This window comes from Eschscholzia californica, unplaced genomic scaffold (assembly GCF_041429995.1).
Source record: "Eschscholzia californica isolate CP2 unplaced genomic scaffold, dmEscCali1.0.p SCAF_5, whole genome shotgun sequence".
In the NCBI taxonomy this organism is placed as follows: Eukaryota; Viridiplantae; Streptophyta; class Magnoliopsida; order Ranunculales; family Papaveraceae; genus Eschscholzia; species Eschscholzia californica.
Genome location: NW_028238472.1, coordinates 39029440 through 39053492, shown reverse-complemented (window position 1 = coordinate 39053492; position 24053 = coordinate 39029440). Strand labels below are relative to the sequence as shown.

Below are 24053 nucleotides of genomic sequence, written 5' to 3'. Positions count from 1 at the left end.
GCTTCCGACATAATTTTCATACATCGTCCTTCAAATTGACAAACTCAGAATGAGATATAGAATTTTAAATCAAAGAAACATACATATCTTCAATTCTTCACAGTAAATAAGCCAGAATAAGCCAGCAGTTGGCAAATCAAAGATTTTGAAGTATAGAATATGAAAATGAAGCAAAGAAATGTAAACAACTCATTTCTTGAAGCTACCATAAGAATGTGATTGGTTCAAAGTTGAGAAGAAATCGTCTCCACTGTTACTCGTTCCTGTAGAAGTAAAACCAGACATACCATAGCCATATCCAGAACCAGAACCAGAACCAGCACCAGCACCCATTGCTCTCCCCATATAAAACGAGGTTTGTGCTACTTTATCTTTCTCGTCTGGCATGTCACCGAGCCCACCAACAATTCCGATATCGGATAGGTTTGTTTTCTTTGCTGTAGCTACAATTATCATACAAAAAAAATCAGTTAATAAACTGAAAGAAACTATCCTACTGAGCAAGTATAACTTCAATTTCCCCAGATGTGAGGCAGCCGATCAAAGCCACACAATTCAATCATGAGTTACATATAGGAAAGACAGAAGTCCCGAAAACCAGACAAAAGACTGAAATTGTCGTAGCAGCATGCATCTCTAGAAGTGAAAATAATGTATCAACGGTGCATGGCGCTACGGTTTTTTTTTTGTGAAAATGCTTTCATTCAATTTATCGGAAATCTATCAAATTTTTATATTAGTTGATTCTTTACTAAATGTATGCTAAAGAAAATATTAATAAACTTACGAGCAGTGATGTTTAGATCAATGAGTCCACGACTGAGTGAATCTGCCCAAATTCCAGATTTCACCTGAAAAGTATTCTTCTTAGGTTGGTGCGGTTCTGTTGAAGGCTTCTGATTTGGGGTGCTAGAGCTGTCAGTGGTAGAGGTACGTGCCTCTTCCGAAGGCACTTGATCTGTATGAGAAGTGAAGTCCCCAAAGAGGTCAGATCCATCAAAACTAACCGCAGCAAAAGGATCGACCAAACTGGATTTTATTGGCTCAGAGTTTGCAGATTTGGTCTCTGTTTGAGGGATTGGATCAGGAAGAGAGAAAAAGTCCACGGGCAAAGCAGATGAAGTAGGCATTGTAGGCCCAGATGCAAAGAGGTCAACATTGGCCTGCATGAATAAACAGAAATAAATTTCGAGATCCAGCAAAATCTGTATTAAACCGACTCCGAGCATATTCACCCATGTAGTTCAAGTGCTTTCTCAAATATGTCAAGTTACAGAATGATATGCAATTCGTTATGTAACTCAAGGAATTTCTTTTCTTGCTTCTGAATTAAGTAAACCAATTGAAGAACTCCACGAAAAAAATAATCACCATGGATATAATACATGTGTAATTATCACGAGCAGGTGAAAGTCAGATCTCCATAAGCTCAATGCATTTAGTAACTAATTGCATTTTCAAGAGGATAAGAGAATCTTACCTCAGAATGAAGATCTGCTGTAGTTTCTAACTTAGGCGGGGCCGATACAAAAGTTGCATCTGCAAACAGGTCAACCTCGGTGGTGGAATTTCCATTTAAAGTATTTACTTCTGGTGCTACAGATATTGGGGCATCCATTAGGTCACCGAACAAATCCACTGGGTTAACATTCGCAGCTGCTGGCGCTGTCACATAAAAAGTACATCTTAAGATAACCCAATATTGAAAGGAATCTCAAGATAGGTATCCAGACGGAAAATGCATAGACCCATGTAATATGCTTCCTACTAAGATGATTCACTACGCTCACGTCACTCTTCTTAAAAAAAAACTCTTTAAATGTCATGGCCCTAACTACCATAGCGCAGGTGTTGGTGAACAGTATAACCCTCTATTTACTTTCTTGTTTTTTCTGAAATATGTTAGAAATTTCAATGGTTTACATAAGATGTAACCTATTGCAGTTCCATAAAAGGTTGTACGACGTCGAATCTCTACCTCAGGAAAAAATTGAATCCTCTATGGCAGTTAGCAAATCTTTGTAGCGCCTCTGGTGGTAAAATGAATAACTAAGAATATATTGAAGGACTATGCAAAACTAATTCAACTGAGTCAACGTTCGCGACCTAGGATTCCATAATGATCAATCAAATCAACTTTTTCGTTTCCACACTAATATGTAAGTGACACACATCTTATGTTATTGAACATGGATACACCAAAGTTTACTGCTGTCAGTCACAAAGGCACTCTAACGGATAAGTGGGGAGGATAGGATATAAAGTACAACCTTTATTTGCCACATCAAAGCAGCACTGTCTCTTACGACCAAATACTATGCCACCTGGTTACTCTCTTTTAGTATATTTCTGTCGTGAAAGATACTCATGCTTCACACTCTGTTACTAGTGGCGAACATTAGAATCACTTCAACAGTATGATGTAAGATTTTTTTTTTCTGCATTTTCTTGTGCTTGAGCACAATCATGTTAGGATTTAGGATCATGCAATGCCACTGTCTTAATGTCTTTTGTGTTAAATGTACCAGTTGTTTATACATAACTACAAAATTGGAAAAAAGAATTTACCTAACGACTAAGAAAACAACATACATATAGATATATTTACAGTGGTGTCCCCATTTTAGCCTTTTATTTCTCTCACTGCCCAGAATTTGTAGCGGCACCAGATACTAATGGTGTAAAACTAAGAGAGAGTTACAGAAGTTAGTGAGTTTTACTAGTTCCAATACATCATGCTTCTACAAGTTTCTGAAGCTGAGAATGGTGATTGTCGCATTAGAACTAGTTAATAATGCACAGTTTTTCAAGGATCAATTCTGAATGACAAAAGTATGATACTGCTCCAGAGGAGCATAATTATCAAATGCATACCACTATTGAAGGTTCCGCGTGGATCAAAATCGTCAAAATCATCATCAGCCTCATTCGGTGCAGTTGAACTTTGAGAGGGAATAGAACCATAATTCTCATCAGATTTATTTGATTTTGTCGACGACGAAGTCTTTGGATCCCTACAACAAAATTAACATTCACAATTTCAAATATAAATGAGTAATGGTGTGTTTGGATGAAGGAGTCATAGATACACTGGCATTTATGATTCCTTTGGACTCATGAATGCTAGATTTCATGAATGCCAGATTTCATGAATCCAAATGATTTTCCTTAGTCTACTCAGTAAGCAATAGGAATCCTAGCATTCATGATTGCTTCACCCAAAATCCATTGGTCCTATTTGGCAACTATTACAGGACTCCTAGATAATAATATAGTTGTTTAGGAGCCAAACTGCAATATAGATCCACTCGACGATAGAAAACGTGTAACACTTTTCTTGTTTTTTGAACAAGCATCTATTTCAACAATAAAACCCTGATGAAGAACAAAATGTGAAAAGCAGATGTGTCTCTGCAAAGTACTCCAGCTCTCCAGCATAAGTGGGTTTAATTGGATAACAACTAATAGAAACTATAACAGTTAAAGGAGATAATGTTGAACACTGTCTAATGATGAATTGGAGAGATAAGCTCCGATGACTTTTTCCCAGCTTAGTTTTCCGGTTAGTTCTCCATTAAAACAGTTTGTGAACTATGACTTCTCCACTAAAACTGTCCCCAAACTAGTTCTTAAGGAGAACTTTAGGGCTCTACTCCGGCCAATCTTTTCCTTGACCCCTTTCATTTCTTGCTGTCTAGGGATTAAAAACATATCATTTCACACAGATGGGAAATCCTTACGTGCTCAGAAGTTGAGCACTAACCTGTTGAAACTGGTTGAACACAGTAATGGAAAGAGATGGAAAGTTACTCTCTGCCGAGAAGGCACCTCTCTCCTCTGTTTCCTTACGCCCCCCCAAATGGATGGGGTAGCAATGAAGAAATATTCCACAGAGGTATTCTGTAATCCTAGTAAACGGCACCTCTCTCATCACTATTTTCTTCAGCCAAATCATATCAGAATTTAACAAAGGAGAATGCCATGGTAATCAGATTCTAATAGACAAACAAATAACTAAATCTCCCGACTTCATCAGAAATTACAACCTTCACTACGTTACGGACGTTTAGATAAGGGTAAGGCCTTGACGGTAATGATTACTAGAAGCTAACTGAATCACAATTCAGAACCAAAATTTAGAACTTCGTTTTCCATACTTGGTAGTTGCACTATTCAGGCATGGTATTGATTGTGGCCGGGTGCAAATAAGCCTAAAGAGGTGATGGCAAAAATTGAAAAGTAATACTATATCACGATCAGCAGTTTCAAACAGGGTATAGCAAATACAGATCACATCAAATTCACAATAAGTTATTATAAGTTTATAACCTAAAGAAAAACTAATCCAATTAAACATTTTTCATATATAACTGTATTATGTATAGACATATGATGTAACTCACATAGTAGGTATCTGATATCTCGAAATGTGCAAAATCTATGAAGAACATAAAATTTAACGGTACAAACCTGCCATGGCGTGTGGAACTCTTTTTCGAGGTTTTCACTTCATTCTCACTTGACAGCCCCCTACGTGACTTAGAGCGACTATCTTTTCCAAATTCCTCTCCTCCAAGCTGGTCTCTATCTTTATAACTGTCTTTGAACATTTCCCCATCTTTTTTACCACCAAAGCCTCCATATCGATCATTTTGCTGGAAGCTACTACTACCAAATGAAGAGGCGCTTGACTTATATGACATTCCAGACGAAGATAGTCCAATGTATCTACACAAATATCAACTGCATTTATGCACTGACTTACAATAAAACAAAAGAGTACAGAAACTTACAAATTCAACTCACTTATCACGGTTTGCCGCAGCCTTATTTCGAACTTCTTGTATTTTGTTCTTATCATGCAATAAGCCCATGATGGTTTCCACCTTCTTTCTTACATTGATTCCCATATCCTTCCCATTAGGCTCAACATACTCAAAATCTGAAAGTGACTTTACCAACACAAAGCACATTAGAAAACTCAGCAGATGCCACGACTTAAATGACAATCATTATAATGGGAATCATCAAAAAAAGCAAATGGAAAAAATAGAGAAGAGGATATACTGAAATTTGATAAGTATGCTCGATGATGTTATCAACTGCCCGTTCCGATCCATTTGCCACCAAATACTCTATAACAGTCAAGGCCTAGTAAAAGAAGATAGTTTCCCAAAGTCAGATACGAAACTAGCATGATAAAGTGAAAAAGGGAAACAGAGATTCGACTGAACTATCAGAGGCGAGTACGTGACCCTCATGGAAAGCAATAAGAACAGAAACACTACCTTATATATATAACGCCAATTTCCTCCTCTCTCCGACAGTCTCGTCCACAGCACACTCATAATCATCTGGCAGTCGATACTACAAAATAATTTCAACCCAAATTACAACTACCAAAAAAAAAAACAATAGTAAGCATAGTATGAACTTAGACAGCTTTAAGTAATGACTTACCTCTTTTTAGTTGCTTGAGCTATCTCTGTCAAGTCAGATCCATGAGGACCCCACGGTTCATCATTTGTTGCATCCAGGACCTTCACAAATAAAATTGGGATACAATGTCCGAAAATAGTTCAAGAACAAGAAAACCAAGCCAAAGCACAACCACTTATTTCCCACAAAAGTTATATTGGGATTAAGAGAATTATAAGTAGCTTACCTGATGGGAAATAGATAATGATCTATCATCGTAAAATAAATCAATAATTCTATAATGTATATGCTATCATGTTAACAAGATTAGGAAATAAAGAATATGTGATTGTTCTGGTTGAGTTAATATCATGTCAAATAAATAATGTAAAATCTCAAATCCATGAAGTTGAAGTACCCAATTAGCTTGAAATTTGAAAATCAAGATCAAGGGTTTCTGAATATTATGAAAGAGCACCAAATTGATAAGAGTAACACCTAGAATACAATCAGGGCAGATTATTGGTTACCTTTTGTTCCATCTCAGGAACCTTGAGAACTTTAATATTAACCTCTCTCTTTCTGCAAATTATAATTAAAAAACGAAAAACCAAATTACATCAAGATTCACTAATACATATAGAACATAGATCTGCCCTAATTATATATTTATATGGAAGTGTTTAAAGAGAGAGCTCACATTTCTCGTACAGCTTGATCAAATACCTTCATGAAATCCATGACTGAATCTGCAAATAATAATAAGAAGAAAAATTGTTTGAATGATTTGATTACAAAATTTTTAGAATCATCCAGATCTAGTAATTGAGTTTTAGATAGATGATATGTTTAATCTGAGTGACGAATTTTGTACCTTTTTAGTGCAGCAGATCGGGTGGGAAAACGAAATGAATCCACAAAATTTAGAGAGAGAGAGAGAGAAAGAGATGTGAAAATTGGCTTGACGGTAGCTTGACGCTTTTTCAGCCTTTCAGGCGTCAAATGGCAATGGCAATGGCAAAAGTTGTAAAACGATATTTGAGAAAGGGGAGGTTTAAGGGCGCCTCTGAAAGTGTTGCGGGCGCCTCCCTAAAGGCAAATTTGAGATAGTTTGTGAGGGGAAGGACGCGCCTTTAAAACTTCTTTTTGATAAAAGTACTACCCTTTTTCTTAAGATCAGGACCATGAATACTTTAAACCAAAGGGAGTTAAGCCACCTGTGATATTAATTTTTGAGAAAAATACTACCTTTTCTTCTAATCTCCTTTTTTTGTCTTCAGCCTTCTTTTCCGTCACTTCTCTATTAAGACCTCCTCTACTTTATAAATACTAAGCAAGTATGAATATTTTGTATTCTCAACCAAAAAAAAAGTCAGCATGGATATTTTTCAACAAAAAAAAACTAAAAAAATAGCAAGTATGAATATAAAATACTTGAATGAAATTTTGATAAACAAGTTGTAGTATGTGAAATATTAACATTAGGTTTCAATGCACAAAACTATGTCATGTACATATCAAAAGTCTAACAATAAACTATGTCTTGTACATATCAAAACTAACCCTGACCAAGTCTTTCTCTTCTTTTTTTAACAGGGAAACAACAAGAACAAACAAACTAAGGACCAAATCCCTGCAGAGCTGATTTTGTTAGATTATGCGCGAACCAATTATGCTTTCGATTGAAATGTTTGAAAGTGATATTATTGAAGAATGTCCTCGAACTTCCTATTTATGTCATCACAGCCTGTGAAGTCCAATGCATATTGGATTTACTCTGTGTTAATTGTGTGATGAGACTGGCTATCTTCATAGCTTCTAAAACGACTTAAAGTTATGAAACCATCGAATATCATCTTACCTCGCGTACGATTGAGTTATGAAACATTAAGACCTTCAACGTATTTAAGGACAACACATAAATAGATATGAAACCTTTAACGAACTTTAAAATGAAGAATGTGTTTACAGAACTTTAAATACTGAAAGAACTTATTTGCTAATCTTGAAACCTTTAAACAGTTGGGATAGTTCATATATATATATATATATATATATATATATAAAAGAAAGATTACCATAAAAAGTTTAGAATACATGGGCGGGACTTGAGATTTTTATTCAAAATTTAATGAAAATTTGTCGCTAGAAAGAGAAGAAATATTTCAGGTCCAAAATTTTTAGAAAAAGATGAGAAGTTATTAATCTTTTAGAGAGAGAGGGAAGAAGATAATCATCGTAAGAGACAATTATTGAAGTCTATTGAAGACAATGAAGATATCCAAGATATCTCCCCAAGATAGAAAGAAATACAAAATATAGAAATTGCAATTTATTGTTTCTTCTTTATATTGTTTCCTTATTTACAATTTCTCTACAAACCCTATTGTACACTCTATAAATATGTACTCAATTCTATCAATGAAATCACCTTTGATTATTATTCTTTATTGTTCAACACTTATTATTTAATATGTGAGGCTTATTATGTGCATCCTTCGGACAATGCAACTTCTGTTGGTGTTAGCTCCGTTCTTACCGGGGCCAGACTATGCTGATTGGGCTCTCGGCATACAAGATGCTCTTATCATAAAAAAATAAGCAAGGTTTTATCAATGGGTCGCTCCCTAAACCAACGGATCTTGCGAAACTTCATGCATGGACCCGTTGTGACACCATGGTGACTGCTTGGATATCCAATTCTGTCAGCGAGGAAATCCGACGTAGCACGAGACGTTCGGCTTCCGCTTTTGATCTTTGGAAGAATTTGAAGGAGCGCTTTGCTACGTCTAACGCTACCTACATTTATCAACTGAAGAAAAAGATTTCTGCCTTTACTCAGGAGCGCCTGACTATTTCCGCTTATTACTCTCAACTGAAGTCTTATTGGGACGAATTAGATGCTATCATTCCAACCGCTTCATGTGCTTGCCCTGTTGGCAAAACAACCATCGAATATCAGCTTACCTCGCGTACGATTGAGTTTCTCGTGGGTCTTCATGAGCGTTATTCTGCCACTAGCAATAACATCCTTCTCATGGAACCACTACCTTCTCTGGCCAAGGTATAGAATTTGGTCATTCTAGAAGAGCAGAAAACACAAGGTCAATGCTCCCTTTGACTTTCACACTTTCAACGCCAAGATCACGGTGACTAACAAGTTGAAAGAAAGTGATTTACCTCGACCTAAAAATAAGCGAATTCGTCCATATTGTACTAAGTGCAACCTTCATGGACACTCTATTGACACTTGTAACAAAGATGTCATGTGCACTCATTGCAAACGTCTCGGTCATTCTGTTGATGTCAGGTATTTCCCTTTCTCATCCTTCTGTTTGGATTGTTGATAGTGGTGCTTCAAACCATGTTTGTTTTTTCCTAGATGCTTTTAGCTCTTATGCTTTAGCACCACCATCTTGTTATGTTCAAATTCCAGATGGCGCGACTTACTTAGTTAACTACATTGACAAAGTCGTTTTTTCCGACTCTCACTCTATTGAGCAAGTTTATTACGTCCCTAATTTCAAATTTAATTTGATGTCTGTGAATCAGACTTGTAAATTTTTGAAATCTGGTGTTTATTTTGATTCCACTCATTGTCTTTTTCAGACGATCTCAAATCATCAGGAGATTGGTCGAGTTGATGTTATTGTTGGACTCTACATTCTCCGTACGACTTTTACTGCACTTGCTTTGAATAAGTCACTCGACGTTTGGCACCGCCGACTTGGACATCCTAATTTAGGCCGTTTACGTTCTTTAGCACAACGTTTCCCATTCATTTCTTCTAATAAGTCGCATGAGTGCGTGTATGCCCTATGGCAAAACAATCTAAGTTGGTTTCTAATAAAAGTAGTAGTTTTAGTACTTTTGCTTTTCAACTTATTCATGCTGATATTTGGGGACCCTTTCTGGTTCCATCTTTAACCAACAAGCGTTATTTACTCACAGCTGTTGATGACTTCTCCAGATTTACTTGGGCATTCCTTATGCAAATCAAGTCCGAGACTAAGACACATTTAAACTTGTTTTTTCAGTTTGTTTCTAAACAATATCATAAGAAGATTAAATTTATATCCTCGAGTCCTGAAAATACTTTTTCAAAAACCCAATTGAGACTTTCCGTTCTGATAATGGAGCCGAGTTCTTATCCAATGATCTCCAAACTTAGTTCCATTCTCATGGAATTCTTCATCAACGAAGTTGCGTCTCCAGACCCGAACAAAATGATGTAGTCGAAAGCAAACATCGTCATTTCCTCGATGTTGCTCGCGCCTTGCGTTTTTTAGCATATCTCCCTTTAAAATTTTTGGGGGGAATGTTTAAAAACGGCAACCGATTTAATCAATAGAATGCCGACCCCAATACTTTCATACAAATCTCCTTATGAAATGTTATACGATCATCGAACTACTTAGCTTTCCGAGTTTTCGGTTGTTTATGTTTCGCAACCAATACAAACATCCTAAAAAAGTTTGATCATCGAACTAAACCTGGAATATTTTTTGGTTATCCGCCTGGGAAGAAAGGATACACCATTTACGACTTAGAGACGCACAGTCTCTATGATTCCGGAATGTGCGGTTTTTAGGACAAGTTTCCTTTCACTTAACGTCAATCGACATTCTCTGAACCTACCTCGTTACCTCCGCTTACATCGGACGCCTATTACTTCAGTCCAATCGACGATACTCACTCGCCTCATCTGGACTTGTCTACTCTCCCGTCTTTGGTCGATGAACATTCCCACTCTTCTATTGATACGACGACCCTCCCACCTATTGTGCTAGACACTTCATCTTCCGCTGCTTCTCCATCGAAGGAATCTCACGAGCTTCCTTCTGACACTGTTATTCCCTCGCAGGGTATTTCTCCTCTGCAAGATGATTCTCCTCCGAAGGACCCTTCACTTTCGAACTCTGACACCGCCCCGGTTTCAGTTGCTTCTCCCAAAGAACTTTTACCCACTTCTCGACTAGTCCGTACAACGAGACGTCATGCCCATCTGGCGGACTATCTTTGTTCTTGTACTACTGCGCCTACGACTTCCACCAAATATCCCTTAACTGACTATGTTAGTTTTGATAAATTTACATCTTCCCATCAGGCATTTCTTACTTCTGTTGTCAACACGGAAGAACCCACATCCTATTCCGCCGCCAAAGTTTTTCCAGAATGGCGTGCTGCAATGGATAAGGAAATTCAAGCCTATAAACAAAATCGTATTTGGTCATTAACTCCCTTACCCCCGGGTAAGAAACCAATTGGTTGTAAATGGATGTACAAAATCAAATACCGCTCTGATGGAATAATTAAACGTCATAAAGCGCGACTCGTTGCTAAGGGTTATTGATGAGACATGAAAATGTCCCACCTGAATCTCTTAACACGGGTTAGTTAGTCCAATTCGAGCGGTTACTCTAATGATTTGTTTGATTTTCTTTCTCAGGTGTCTTTTACGGAGTTCAGTGTGAAAAACGATTAAAATCGGGAGAAAGGCATGCTAAGGGCATTTTGGTCATTTGTTGGTTATGCTAATCCTGGTTGACTTTAATACTCAGATGAAAGTAGAGTTCAAAACGAATCCAACGGCGAAAACAGGAGTCCGATCGGAGTTTGGATGAGAGAAATATAGCTAGTCAAAGTTGGGGTCAAGATTGGTTGACTAAAGGCTTTCACTGACACGTGGCGCGTTCATGGGAGGCGGATCTGACGGCTCAAACTAGTTTCTGGCTACCTTCGGTCACAATAAGGAGTACCTAGGGTTGTCCAGTGGCATAAGAGCCCATGCACCCGAGCACATTATAGTACGGTGTCCCCTGACAATCTAGCGACCGAAAGTTCTCCTGCCCACATGTCCTCATCACTGACCTGCGACCTGACTTCCTATAATGAAGCGTGAAGCACCATATCATATCCTCTTGCCAGCTACCACGTGTGGCCAGCAACTACATCACACGGTTAAGTCTCTTTTCTCTTATCCCTTCCCTATATTTTGGAAAGGGAGATGCTAGAGTGCCCAGTTTTTGGCCCATTAAATTGCCCAGCTGATGTGGAATCACTAAAAGACAAGGGTTTTTCAAAGTTTGACTACGGTGGGGACCGCTTTTATTTCTAAATAAGGAAAGTTGGGCATTTTAATGGGCAAAATTGTTGGGCACTCTATCATTTCCCTTTTGGAAACTATTAAAGAGAGAAATATATATATATATATATATATATATATATATATCTTTAAAGTAAGTATATATATCTTTAAAGAGAGAAATATATTTGTTTCTCCTATCCTCTTCACTGATTCTTCAAATCAAATTGGGAAACCAGAGAAGATTTTCTTTCTCTTGAAAATGAAAGATAGAAATTAAAGGAAAGAATGAGGAAGGATATTTGTAGAGAGAAGGAAGAATTAAAATGGAAAGAGAGAAAGATTGAAAGTGATAGATTGGAGATCTTGACAGAGATGGATAGAAGATTCGAAAAACTAAGAGAGAGAGAGAGAGAGAGAAAGATACGTTGGAATTAAACATAGAAGATCTTGGATACCTTCCATTCTTTCTCTTTCTCTCATATATTAAGAGCAGCTCGATTTTGGGTATGTTTTGAATCACCAAAGGAAGGAATGAGAGATCAAGAGATTCAGAGAGGAAATTATTGGCTTATTGATATTTTCGTTGAGAGAGAAAGAGAGTATTCTCTAGATTCTGATTTCTACAAAGAGGAAGTTTGTGAGAGAGATAAAAGGAAGATTGATTGATTTCTATTACAGGGAATCATGAAGATTGCTACTGTTATAGGAGCCGGATATATTTTCTAGAGAGAGAGAGAGATGCAATATGAAGTTTCTGAATTTCTCTATCCTTTCTCTTTTATTATCTCTGTAACAAAATTAAAAAGAGAAATCAAGATGGGATGCGATTTTCTATAGCAATCAAGATTGATTCGGATACTTAAGATAGAAAGAGATTTTGAGAGAGGATTTGATTGAGTTTATTTTAGAGAGAGAAATCAAGAAATGTTTTATCTTCTCTGGAAATTCGATTGGAGATGGAAAGATTGAGAGAACCAGATTATCCATCACACTGAAGAAGAGATTGATGGAAGATTGGATTGGGATATTTCTAGAGAGAGAGGATTTTGTATTTTCTTCTAAAACAGAAGAGGTAGAGAGATTATTTGAAAAAGAGATTTTATTTCTATTGCTAACTATTTTTAGAGAGAGTCACAGTGAGGATAATCCTGGAGATTCAATTAATATCTTCTCTATTCTCAGAGAGGTAGGAAGATTATGAAGATACTGATTGGGGGGGACCACTGTTCTTCTGTTCTCTTATAAAAACAGAGAGCATATGAGGAGGAAATTATCTCATCTTTTGGGGACAGGAATTAACAGAAGAGGGCCTTCTCTCTATCTTCTTATTCCTCTCTGAGCTTCAAGGAATATTTAGAGAAATAGAGAGATAAGAAGAATAGAGGTTGGAACAGATAGAGTTAAGACAGAGAAGAGTTTTTTGTTGAGTCATTGTTTTATTTTTCATTGTAATCTTCTTCTTCTTTCATTGAGAGCAATTCTGGACAGGAAGAGATTGAGAGATAAATAGTGATTGTTTTAGTGTGAGAGAAAAGGGAAGTAAAGTTTGTGAGAGGCTTTGCTTGTGTTTTCTTGTTAATTATTTTGAACAAGAATTTCTTTCTTCTTCTTCATTGGATTATCAATTATCAAAGAAGCTCATATTCGGTGATTTTCTTCATCTCATCCATGATTATTATTTTATGAAAATGATTATAATGCCTTTGATGAGTATGAGTTACTAATTCTGTCACCTAGAGTGCAGATGAATCTTCAAGCATGAGTAATTAGTTTATTTCTTTTCTCTTCATGATTTTCATTTATGTGCGTTATTGTTTAACTAGGCTTTAGTTGATTCCATCGAATAATTATAGTAACTTCATCGTTTATGCTTATGACTTGATATGTCATGCTTAAGATTAGATTTCTTTGATGATTTATGCTTGAAATTTGATAGACGATAGTTGGGATATGATTATATAGGAATCGATGTTTGTGTAGTTCATTCTAGATATTTTTGTTTAAAAGGTTCAATTTTCCGATATTTAGATAAGGTTATTTTTCTAGATATATTGAGTTATAAAAATTATGGAATCATGTTACAAAAGAGTTAAATCATTTATGATATGTTGAGGTGGATTCTGATCTCTAGGTCATCTCCCCCCATTTGAGTTCATCTTTATTATTTTGTTCTTTATTATTTTATCACCAAAACCACAAAAATAATTTCAAAACCAAAACCGTGTTACATCCAAGTTTTAGAATAGGTTTGACTAGTCTCTGAGGATCGACCCCGGTCTTACCGGGATTTTACTACTTGACACCCGTGCACTTGCGGGTGTAGACCTATTTAGGGTAACCTTTTAGGCCCATTACTCAAGTTGAAGGCATCGATTATCATGATACTTTCGCCAGAGTCACCAAATTGGTCACTGTTCGTGCACTTCTTTCCGTTGCCCCTCTATCTGTTGGATGTGAATAATGTTTTTCTCCAAGGCGACTTGGATGAGGAAGTCTACATGACTATTCCTTCTGGTTTTTCCAGGACTGGTGACCACAAAGTATGTCGTTTGCACAAATCACTTTACGAATTAAAACAAGCTTCTCGACAGTGGTTTGCTAAATTTTCTACCGGCTTACAGGCTGAAGGTTTTAAACAGTCATCTTCTGATCATTCCTTGTTTTGTTTTTTTGATTGTCCGACTGCCATTAACGTCTTAGTTTATGTGGATGACATCATCATCACCGGCAATAATGCCTCGGAAATTTCATCTCTTCAACTACGTCTTGAGAAACGTTTTTCTCTTAAAAACCCTGGGAAGACTTCAATACTTTCTTGGAATCGAGGTATCTCGTTTCTGAAAGGCATTTTTCTTTGTCAACGCAGATATATGTTGGACATTCTTCGCGACTCGGGCATCCTCGAAGCTAAACCAAGTCTTTTTCTTATGGAACAACATTTAAAGTTATTACCGACTGATGGTACACCATTAGACGATCCGACTTCGTTTCGACGTCTTATTGGTCGCCTTCTTTATGTCACGGTGACTCGTCCTGACATTTCCTTTTCCGTGAATTACCTTAGTCAATTCATGCAGAATCCCCACTCCATATGCGGCTACTCGAGTTATCCGTTATTTGAAAGGCACCATGAATCATGGCCTCCTTCTTTCTTCGTCCATCACTCTGACCATTTCCGAACTTACCGATTCTAATTGGGCCAGTTGCCCTATCACCCGTCGCTCTACCACCGGCTACTCCACCATGCTTGGTCCGAGCCCGTTGTCTTGAAGTCCAAGAAACAACCGACTGTTTCTCGATCCTCGGCTGAGGCAAAATATCGGGCTCTCGCTACACTCACTGCGGAACTGCAGTGGCTGCAATATTTGTTTAAAGACCTCTGTGTCCTGATTCCAGAACCCTTTCAAGTCTTCCGTGACAATATGGTGGCTATGCATATTGCCGCCAATCTTGTCTTCCACGAACGAACCAAGCATATCGAAATCGATTGCCATTTCGTTCGTGAGAAAATTGAATTTGGTCTTATTAAGACGACTCACATTCGCTCCGCCGATCAGATAGCTGACATCTTTACGAAGCCACTTGGTTTTGATCCATTTCATCGGTTACTCTCCAAGTTGGGCTTGATTCAGATTCCTTCCCCTGCTCCAACTTGCGGTGGGGGGGGGGGTATTGAAGTATATTGAAGACAAGGAAGATATCCAGAAGATATATCCCCAAGATAGAAAGAAATACAAAATATAACAATTGTAATTTATTGTTTCCTCTTTGTATTGTGTGCACTCTATAAATATGTACTCAATTTTATCAATGAAATCACCTTTGATTATTATTCTTTCGTTCAACACTTATTATTTAATAACAATAACCAAAGAGCAAATCGATTTTGGAAGGTTTTCTTCAAAGATGGGACCTAAATTTGATACTATATGTCATCTTGACCAGGAAAAAGGTGAAGGTAAGCATGCTTGTGCACCGTGCAGGGATATAACAGGAAAAAATTGCATCTCCCGTACTATTTCTGACATTCTGGACCTGCTTCAAATTTCTAATTAAGACAGGAGGCATCCGGATTACCGGGTGATGTTTTTGGATCTCGTAGTCAATTTTCTTTTATTAATTTAATGATCTCTGCAATCCAACAAAAAAAATTAGCACAGTACCCTGACCAACAATCAGTACAACAGATGAATTTATACTAGTTAGATTTGATGTGGTTCAACAAAAAAAAAAGTTAGATTTGATGTGAATTGGTGGAGAAAACAGACAATTCAACCTGACCCAAAACATAATAAATCAAGTGGGACCAAAACCGTGTTCTCATATATACAAAAGTCTAAAAGTAAGATAAAATAATCTCGAATTTCCATCATCCAAATCCTATGAGCCAGATACTTAAACAAGGGCAAGAAAACCTGGATTTCATTTTTGTTTCATTTGTCTTTCTAATTAGGAGACTAATAGAGTTACTTAGAATTTGTTAGTTATAGGATGAAATAGTTTCTCATTTAAATACAAAAGCAGTCCACATCGTAGTTAAATTTTGAAAAAAATGTGTTTTAGTAAACAATGAGTCATCATGTAATCCTGTAAGTAATTGTAGCATCTCCTATGTAGGCATCTCCTATGTAATTGAAGCATCTCCTATGTAAGTAATTGTAGCATCTCCGGAATGAATATTATCATGTAGGCATTAAGCATACATTTTCAATCTAGATTAAACTTCATCCTTAGTAAATTATGATGATCACTTATTGGTCGAGCATGGCTAAAACGGAATAAACCCGTTTAAAACTATGGATCATCGGTTCGAGATACGCTGAATATTCAAAAGGAAACTAGGATCATCCCCACGGCAGTAGTTCAGTCAATATTGAAGAAATTGAACAGAGTTCATGAAATAAGTAGTACATCACACTAATTGATTAGAAGATCATCCAAATTGTTAAGCATATAGGACTATAGGAGAGAGAGAGAGCTCTCCAACTCATCAACCTAATAAATACTGCCTCTCAGGGGCAGATCTATGTGGAGACCAGGCTGGCCAGTTGTCCGACATGATCTCCACATATACAAACTAAGCTACCACTATCTACAACAGATTGCATGCTTCCAACCCAAAGACACAAGTTCGAATCTCTGGGTCTGCCTCCTTGCTCTTTTTTTCATTTTCATTTTGGTTCCAACTCTCACTCTCCTTTATATACTTTAGGCTTGCCCGACCTCATATGAGATCTTGGTTCTGCCCCTGCCTTTGTATACAAGTTTCCATAAACTTTTACACAATAAAAAACGCAAATTAGAAATGTCAGGAACGGCTATTATTGATTCAACTCGGTCTAGCGAGTTTTCCTTGCTCAGATTTTCATAAATCTTTGACCTAAGATTTCTCCCCGATTCAACCACCTCGATAGCTGGTTCTTCCTCCAGAGGATCACATCAATCCCAAAAGTCCAAGACCCGATTCCAGAGCGAGTCTAAGGAGTCTGAGTTGGTATATGCTGAGGAGGTGAGGACGGACCTCTTCATCCAGGGCTGCATATCTTTCGCATTTTAACGTTGTTTTGGGGGGCGCGAAGATAAATGGATCGGGCCCATTAGCCATTTTTTCATGGGCTTGGTCACCATGTGAGCCCATTAATCGTTGATTTCTGAGGGCGCTCCTACTGACGTAGTTTTACCCATATAAGAATGTAATATAAACTTCTGGTAGTGCCTTTCGCCTTTTTTTTTTAACCAAGCGAAACCATATTTGATTCACCAATGATTCAACCACAAGTTACATGGATGATAATTTTTATTTCTTTGAGAATTACATGAGAGTTACATACGATAAGTTCATTGAACTTTCGAATGTAAAGTGCCTCATGAAGGGAAAGAAATTGACCAGACACATACTCAAAAAAAAGACCCTAAAGGTCGACAAAAGATCCTGAAGATCGAGAATGAAAAGACCCTAAAGGTCGACAAAAAATATAGAATTAATACTAAAATTGCTCCAACCGAGAGAACCACCGTCGTCGATGAGTGTCAATCGCAAGGCCAACCACCACCATCACTGCCGAACAAGTCTTTGAGTCCTTCTGTTTAGGCTTGTTACTTGATAGATCCAAAGATTCAAGAAGCTTCAAACAGCTAAATGTTATTATTTCAATTCTTGTTGAACCCCAAATATCCCAAATCTCTCTTCATTTCTTCCTCTCTCACTCCATCAATCTGTTACTAAATCTTTCGAATCCTTTAACAAATTGAAAGAATCGATGTGTAGTGAGTCCAGAAAACAATACCTAGAAACTCAATCTCAGAAGGAAAACAATCCTAGAAACTATTTATTGATGGAGAACAAACTACAAAAGAAACATAAAAGGGTTCCAGCGAAGAGAGGACCCTCCGCTGGAGGAAAGAGACATAGATCTGAGTACGGTTGAAGAGAGTGAGAGACGGTTATTTTTTTACAGAGAGAGAGAGAGAGGATTCCGAGAGGTTTTATTTCTCCGAAGTGTTGCTTCATCTCTTCCAAAATCGAATGAGAGAAAGAAAACCTTGGAACCTCTGGATCTTTGCAAGAACGACAATCAACTAATCGCCATGATAAATCCAAACCAACCTCCACCGCCACCACCAATACCTACTCGACCACCGTCACCATCTATTACAATTCCTCCACAACCCCATATAACAAATCTATCTCCATCGCCATCACCACTTTCAAATGGATGATTCATGAAACTTCCTTCTTCATTTCCTATTTTAATGGCTCTTGTTATGATCACATCAATGGTTTAGAGTGTTCATTTTAGTTTCTGTAATATTGTTATTGGAATTAGAATTGTTCTTCGCTATCCAAGAAAAAATTTCTTCCTTCCTGAACTTAGGGTTCGAAATGGAGAGTTCGTAGTCATAAGTTGACTTCAACGTAATCAATTTAGGTGAGTCAATTGTCATGAATTGTTTTACATGAATTGTTCAGTGATCTCATTAGGGTTCGAATTTCCACATCTTCCATTGGCTGCAATTAGTTTGAAGATCGAATTTGAACTTTTGAGAGAGGGAATTCGGTTGTCATCTTCTTTAAAGAGGGAGTTCGAATCCAACTTTTTCGAGTCATTAGTTTAAAGATCGACTTCATATCCATTAGTTTGGAGATCTCATAACCATTCGTTTGAACATATCGTAGCTAATTAGTCTGAAACAAAAAAAGAGGGAGAGAGAGATACGAGAGGAGAGAGAGCGCGTTAGTAGAGCGTGGGAAAAGGCTTTTCACATGTAGAGGTTGGGAAAAAGTTTAAGTTTTTTTTTCCTACATTTTTTTCCATGAGAAATTTATTTTCACACTCTTTTTGTCTAATCAATCACCCGAAATCTGTTTTTCTAAGAAAACGACTTTCTTAACTCTATTTTCACACGTATCAAAGGACCCTTATAGTAGTTAGATTTGATGTGAATTAGTCCAGAAAACAGACAATTCAACTGAACTCAAAACATAATAAATCAAGTGGGTCCAAAACCGTGTTCTCATGCGTACAAAAGTCTAAAAGTAGGATAAAAAAATCCCTCATTTCTATCATCCAAACTTTTACTTCAAAAAAATAAAAATAAAAAAATCAAATGTAATGTTAGTAACCTATGACCTACTTGCAACAAAAAAATCCTATGAGCTAGATACCTAAACAAGGGCAAGGAATCCCGGTTTTCTTTTTGAAATGGAATCCCAGTTTCTTGGAAAAACCATACCCTCGGTTTTTCACAGGAACTGCGTTTGCCTTTCTTTTGTAAGCCGCAAGGTGGTTTTTTTTTTGGCTTTTGGTATAGGAAGAGCACTACTTAGTAAAGACAATGCGTTAGAAAGGTCAATTTATGTATTTTCTCTTCCTTTACTAAATTAATTTAAGGGGGGCGTTATAAGGATCACATTTAATAAATAGTGTTATAATAGATGACTTAGATACAAATTAATAATAAATCTAATATTTTATTCACTTGTAGTTTATGTCACATACACAACCAAACCCCTATCGTCAATACTATCAACATCACCATTAGTATTAAAAACTTGCAAAGTTTACCATCACTATAGTCTTTGTTCGAGCTTTTAATGATGCCTCAAGATCTCATGGATGAGGAACCACCAATAATGAAAGAGGCAACCTACATCAAGAAAGAAGATTCCTTTGACTTAAACGTAGACATCGACTTGAACGAAACCATCGACTTAAACAAGGACATCAACTTAAACGAAGTTATCGACTTAAACAAAGACGTTTATCATGAAGATAATATGTATCAGGTAAAGAAATATAATTTTCTTGTCTTCCTCTATGGTTGAACAAACGTTTTAGGATTTTAGGTCGTTTTTTTTCGTAAAGAATTTTCGGTTGGATCGACTGAAAAAGACAACAAATTTCGGTAGGATCGGGTTAAAAAGACAACAAATTTCGGTCGTAACGGCTGAAAAAGATGACAAATTTCGGTTGGGTCAATTGAAAAAGATAACAAATTTCGGTCGGTCCTGCTGAAAATAGTAACAAATTTCGGCTGAGATGGCTGAAATTAGTCTGTTTTTTCAACCGCTTTGGCTGTTTTTTTTTTTAAATTTTCAGTTGGTATTCATGAATTTTTATTTATGCTAAGCAAAATTTCTTTTATGTAAATGTCACTTATATGTTTTTCGAGTTACATCCTTGTTTGTATTCTTCATTACAATATTGATACTTGAAATCTTCAAAAATTACTTTAATTAGTGTTAAAACCCTAAAAATCTATGGAGAAATCAAGCAATAACAAGAATTACAAACTCTCTATGGAGATGAGTGTTGTTTTAGTCATTTAGGGTTTAGGGGTTTTCTCTTTTTCAGGATGTTTATCTCTCTTCTCTCTTTGATTTGATCGAAGGTTTTGGATCGAACAGAATTCTCTCTTCTCTCTCGAAGGTTTTTAGTCAAACAAGAGCTCTCTTCTCTCTCTTTTGGTCCAAAATAGTTTGATGGGAGGAACCAAAGTATAAATTTGGAATATTTAAAAAAAAAAATGTTTATCTCTCCCTATTCTAAAAAGAATGTTCTCCCTATCTAATGCACTCTCTTTGCTAAAGAATGTTCTTCCTATCCCAAAACTTTTTTTTTTGTTGAAAACAGTGAAAAGGTAGTAAGAAATTTTATATCACTTTTTGTTTCATTTGTCATTTTGAATGTTATCATGTAGTTCTTAAGCATACATTCTCAATCTAGATTTAGTTCTCCCAAAATGAAATTTCATCTAGATTTCATTCTCAAAATGTACTAAAAATTTCGTCATAAATGAAATTTCATCTAGATTTCATTCCCAAAATGTACTAAAAATTTCGTCATTAGCAAATTATGATGATCACCTGTGTGCTAACGGAATAGACCTTATTAAAAGTAAGAAGATGCTCTAATTAGTTAAAGGACTACTTAAGTAGTGATATAATGATTTATTTTTACTTAAAAGGACTACTTAAGTAGTGATATAATGATTTATTTTTTATTAGAAAATAAAAAAAATTCAAAATTTAATTACACCGATTCTCTATGTAAATGAAAACATGTCATAGTCCCACTAAGAAATTATCAGTAACTTTAGCTTTCCCTCAAAACTATAGATCATCCCATGGTAGTACTCTATGTGAAGAAATTGAACCGACTTCATGAAATAAATAATACATTCGCACTAATTGATTAGAAGATCATTCAAATTGTTAACATATAGGACTATAGGAGAGAATTCCATAAACTGCCTCTATATACAAGTTTCCATAAACTTTTACAAAATAAAAAACCCAAATTAGAAACATCAACTATTCACATATTTCATCACCACTACGGCACTACCACCTCAAATGTCAAACCCATCTTCTCTAATATCTTATGTTGTTAGTCTATAACCAATCAAGAAAAATTAGGGTTTCAGGATAAACCCACAAAAGATCATTCCTTAGTATTTTTAGTCAAAAATCAGTACTACTACAATTAAAATCGTAAAACCGATTCAGTTCTATCTTCATTTCCTTTCACTACCCTTCTTTATTCTTTACTTGACTAGCTCAAAAATCCACTCAACGTCAGGAACCGGTGTTACTGATTCAACTCGGTCAAGCGAGTTTTCCTTGCTCAGTTTTTCATAAATCTTTGACCTAAGATTTCTCCCCGATTCAACAACCTCCATAGCTGGTTCTTCCTCCGGAGGATCACACCGATCCCAAAAGTCCAAGTACCCGATTCCAGAGCGAGTCGAAGGAGTCCGAGTTGGAGTCGAAGGTAAGCTACTGAAATCGGGTCGAAGAGTAGAAGATCCCCTTGGCGAAAAAAACCCAGAACTAATTGGAACACCCCATGAAGATGGACCAGATTTAATCTTGTTTAGCTGCAAATTTCGCAGAGACAATATAACTTCATTGACTGAGTTCGAACCAATGGAACGAGTCAAAATCGGACTATTATGAGCCATAAGAGGCGAATCGGGAGGAGATATCGGTGGTGAAATCAGAGTAGAAGTAGGAGAATGAAGCATAGAAACTCCGTTACTTAAACACGTATCAAAAGCTTGTCGAAGTGGTGATCCATCGTAACTCGGAGGTGACTCAGTAACCGATTTAGGGCTTCGTTTAGGTAAAACTCGGAGTTGATCAGATGTATGAGCAAAGAAGCAAATACGACGACGACAATTAATTCCATCTTTACAAGGCTGCGTACGATAGCGAGATGGGTGCAACCAACACTCAAATACGCCGTGTGCGTACTCACACGTATCTCCTCTTTTACAGTTCCCTTTACGAAAATCAGGACACGGAGTACCGGAGTAGTGAAAAATCCGAGGATCTCTCCGGCGAGCTTTCTCGCCGGGATGAGCGTACGGACAGTCAGTCCAGTCATGAGAACGACCTCCAACACACCGGCGTATTTTAAACTCGTACATACGAAACTCATCACAAGAATCCGATATATCGGAATCTGATTCAATATCGTTTGAAGGAAGATAACGTTTTAACGCTGTTAAAGCTTCACCTGATAATACTGGAGAATATTGCCCACCGCCGGAAAAAACAGAACTACCGCCGGAACCGCCATTTCCAACTGTTAGGTCGTAACCCATATCAGTCGTTGAATCATCAAAAAACGACCATGGAGGAACATTCTGATGATTTTGACGTTGTTGATTTCCTTCTGCTACCATCATGATTTTCTCTCTCTAGAATTAGGTTATTCAGACATGAAAGATTTGAGTGAGATTTCGGTTGTTTATAAACACGATGAAGAGAGTGGTTAGAAAGTAACCGTGGTTAAGTTAATTCTAACTATAGTTAGTGGAAAGGTGACCCCACTATTGTTTCCGGTTACTTTGAAGGCGGTGAAGTGAAAATCTCGCGATAATATCGGAATGAGATACTGGATTTGATGAGAAAAATTGAGAAGAGAGATTTTTGGCGGGAGAAGCTGAACGGATTACGTTAGGGTTTCTATACGTGGAGGATAAGCATGGGTTGGCAGACATGCAACTTAGGGACGAAGCACTGAATAGCTCAGAGTATTTTCAAAAAAAAAAAGAAAAGCTCAGAGTGAGGGGCTAAAGGCACCCAACGTAATTGCTTTTGGCGCTCAGATTACTAAGCAGTGAGTATAAATAAAGTTAAAGTTAATGTAAGAATGAAAGGTCTTAAGCTATGTAAAAATAAAATTAATTTCTGTAGATTTTGGTATATGTCTGGGCGTAGGGGGATTTTGATGGAGGTAAGATGATGCAATGAGGAGAGTTTTTTTTCCTTTTTGAGAAATGGACAACGATGTACGTTAGTCGTTACGAGGCATCGATATATCATTAAGATGTGATAAGCACGATAATCGCCTAAATTAAATCAATAATTGAGGAGGCTTAAAGCCTGACAAACATTTATTTTTATTTGTTTAAATTACATGGAATAAATTTTGGTGATAAACTGCTTGCACCGAGATTCGGTCCCAAGACCTCATAGACTTAAGAGGGATGTCCTACCACTACACCAAATGGTGATGGACGTGAACTTTGTTTGTTCATCCCAATTTTGTTGGATTTTGACAAAATTAAAGTTTTTTTTTCGAATTTAGAACAAGAACTATTTATTTCAAATAAGTTGTTAGTTTCTACTTAAATTAGAATATTATGTTATTATTTTATATCTAAAATTTAAATAGAAAATACCAATTAAAATACAAAACAAAATTGACGTGTAATTTATTTAGTTTAAGTAGAAGGATATAACTACAAAAAGTTTCATCTTTCTTCATATATGAACTTGACACGAAATTTATTTATTTATTTTTTTTATAAATTTTTTAGGATTAAATTTGTATTTTTGATCAAACTAAATATTAAACTAAAATAATCTGAAAAAAAAAGTTATAAGAATACAACTCCACCCATAGATGGCGCTTGGTGGCTGCACCAGAATCGCATCCCACTAGTTGGACCAGGCAGTCCTAGAGACATCCCAAGTGGACATAACTTGACTTGTTTGTCTGTATTAGTTGTGTCTTTGTTTTTCAACTTTATGTTG

General features: G+C 36.7%; 1 protein-coding gene and 1 pseudogene across 4 annotated transcripts; both read right to left on the bottom strand.

The window, feature by feature from the left end:
* Positions 1 to 35: 35 nt before the first annotated feature.
* LOC147539092 (ENTH/VHS family protein) lies at positions 36 to 6714 on the bottom strand. Of its 2 annotated transcripts, none has more exons than XM_086638981.1 (12): positions 6293 to 6714; positions 6119 to 6167; positions 5949 to 6000; positions 5461 to 5540; positions 5289 to 5367; positions 5068 to 5151; positions 4807 to 4952; positions 4471 to 4728; positions 2875 to 3014; positions 1481 to 1665; positions 788 to 1163; positions 36 to 443 (listed from the first exon to the last, which is right to left on the bottom strand). In XM_086638981.1, the coding sequence occupies exons 2-12, from the start codon at positions 6157 to 6159 to the stop codon at positions 190 to 192; spliced, it is 1695 nt and encodes a 564-aa protein (XP_086495107.1). In that variant the 5' UTR covers positions 6160 to 6167; positions 6293 to 6714; the 3' UTR covers positions 36 to 189. The 2 variants fall into 2 exon arrangements, with proteins under 2 accessions (XP_086495107.1, XP_086495108.1); XM_086638982.1 differs by having other exon boundaries at positions 36 to 437; positions 6293 to 6431.
* A 9695-nt stretch (positions 6715 to 16409) lies between these two features.
* LOC147539091 (zinc finger CCCH domain-containing protein 20 pseudogene) lies at positions 16410 to 22730 on the bottom strand (annotated as a pseudogene). 2 transcript variants are annotated; one of them, XR_015225974.1, is made up of 2 exons: positions 21258 to 22730; positions 16410 to 16511 (listed from the first exon to the last, which is right to left on the bottom strand). The product of XR_015225974.1 is annotated as a zinc finger CCCH domain-containing protein 20 pseudogene, transcript variant X2 (transcript). The 2 variants fall into 2 exon arrangements; XR_015225973.1 differs by having other exon boundaries at positions 16410 to 16501.
* Between the last annotated feature and the right edge of the window lie 1323 nt (positions 22731 to 24053).

Bases quoted from the DNA above. Each gene is read 5' to 3' on its own strand.
- LOC147539092 (XM_086638981.1), bottom strand. From the start codon at position 6,159: ATGGATTTCATGAAGGTATTTGATCAAGCTGTACGAGAAAT. The intron at 5,541-5,948 runs GTAACCAATAAT...TTATTTGTGAAG, and splicing joins TTCCTGAGATGGAACAAAAG to GTCCTGGATGCAACAAATGA. The intron at 444-787 runs GTAAGTTTATTA...TGATAATTGTAG, and splicing joins TGATCTAAACATCACTGCTC to CTACAGCAAAGAAAACAAAC.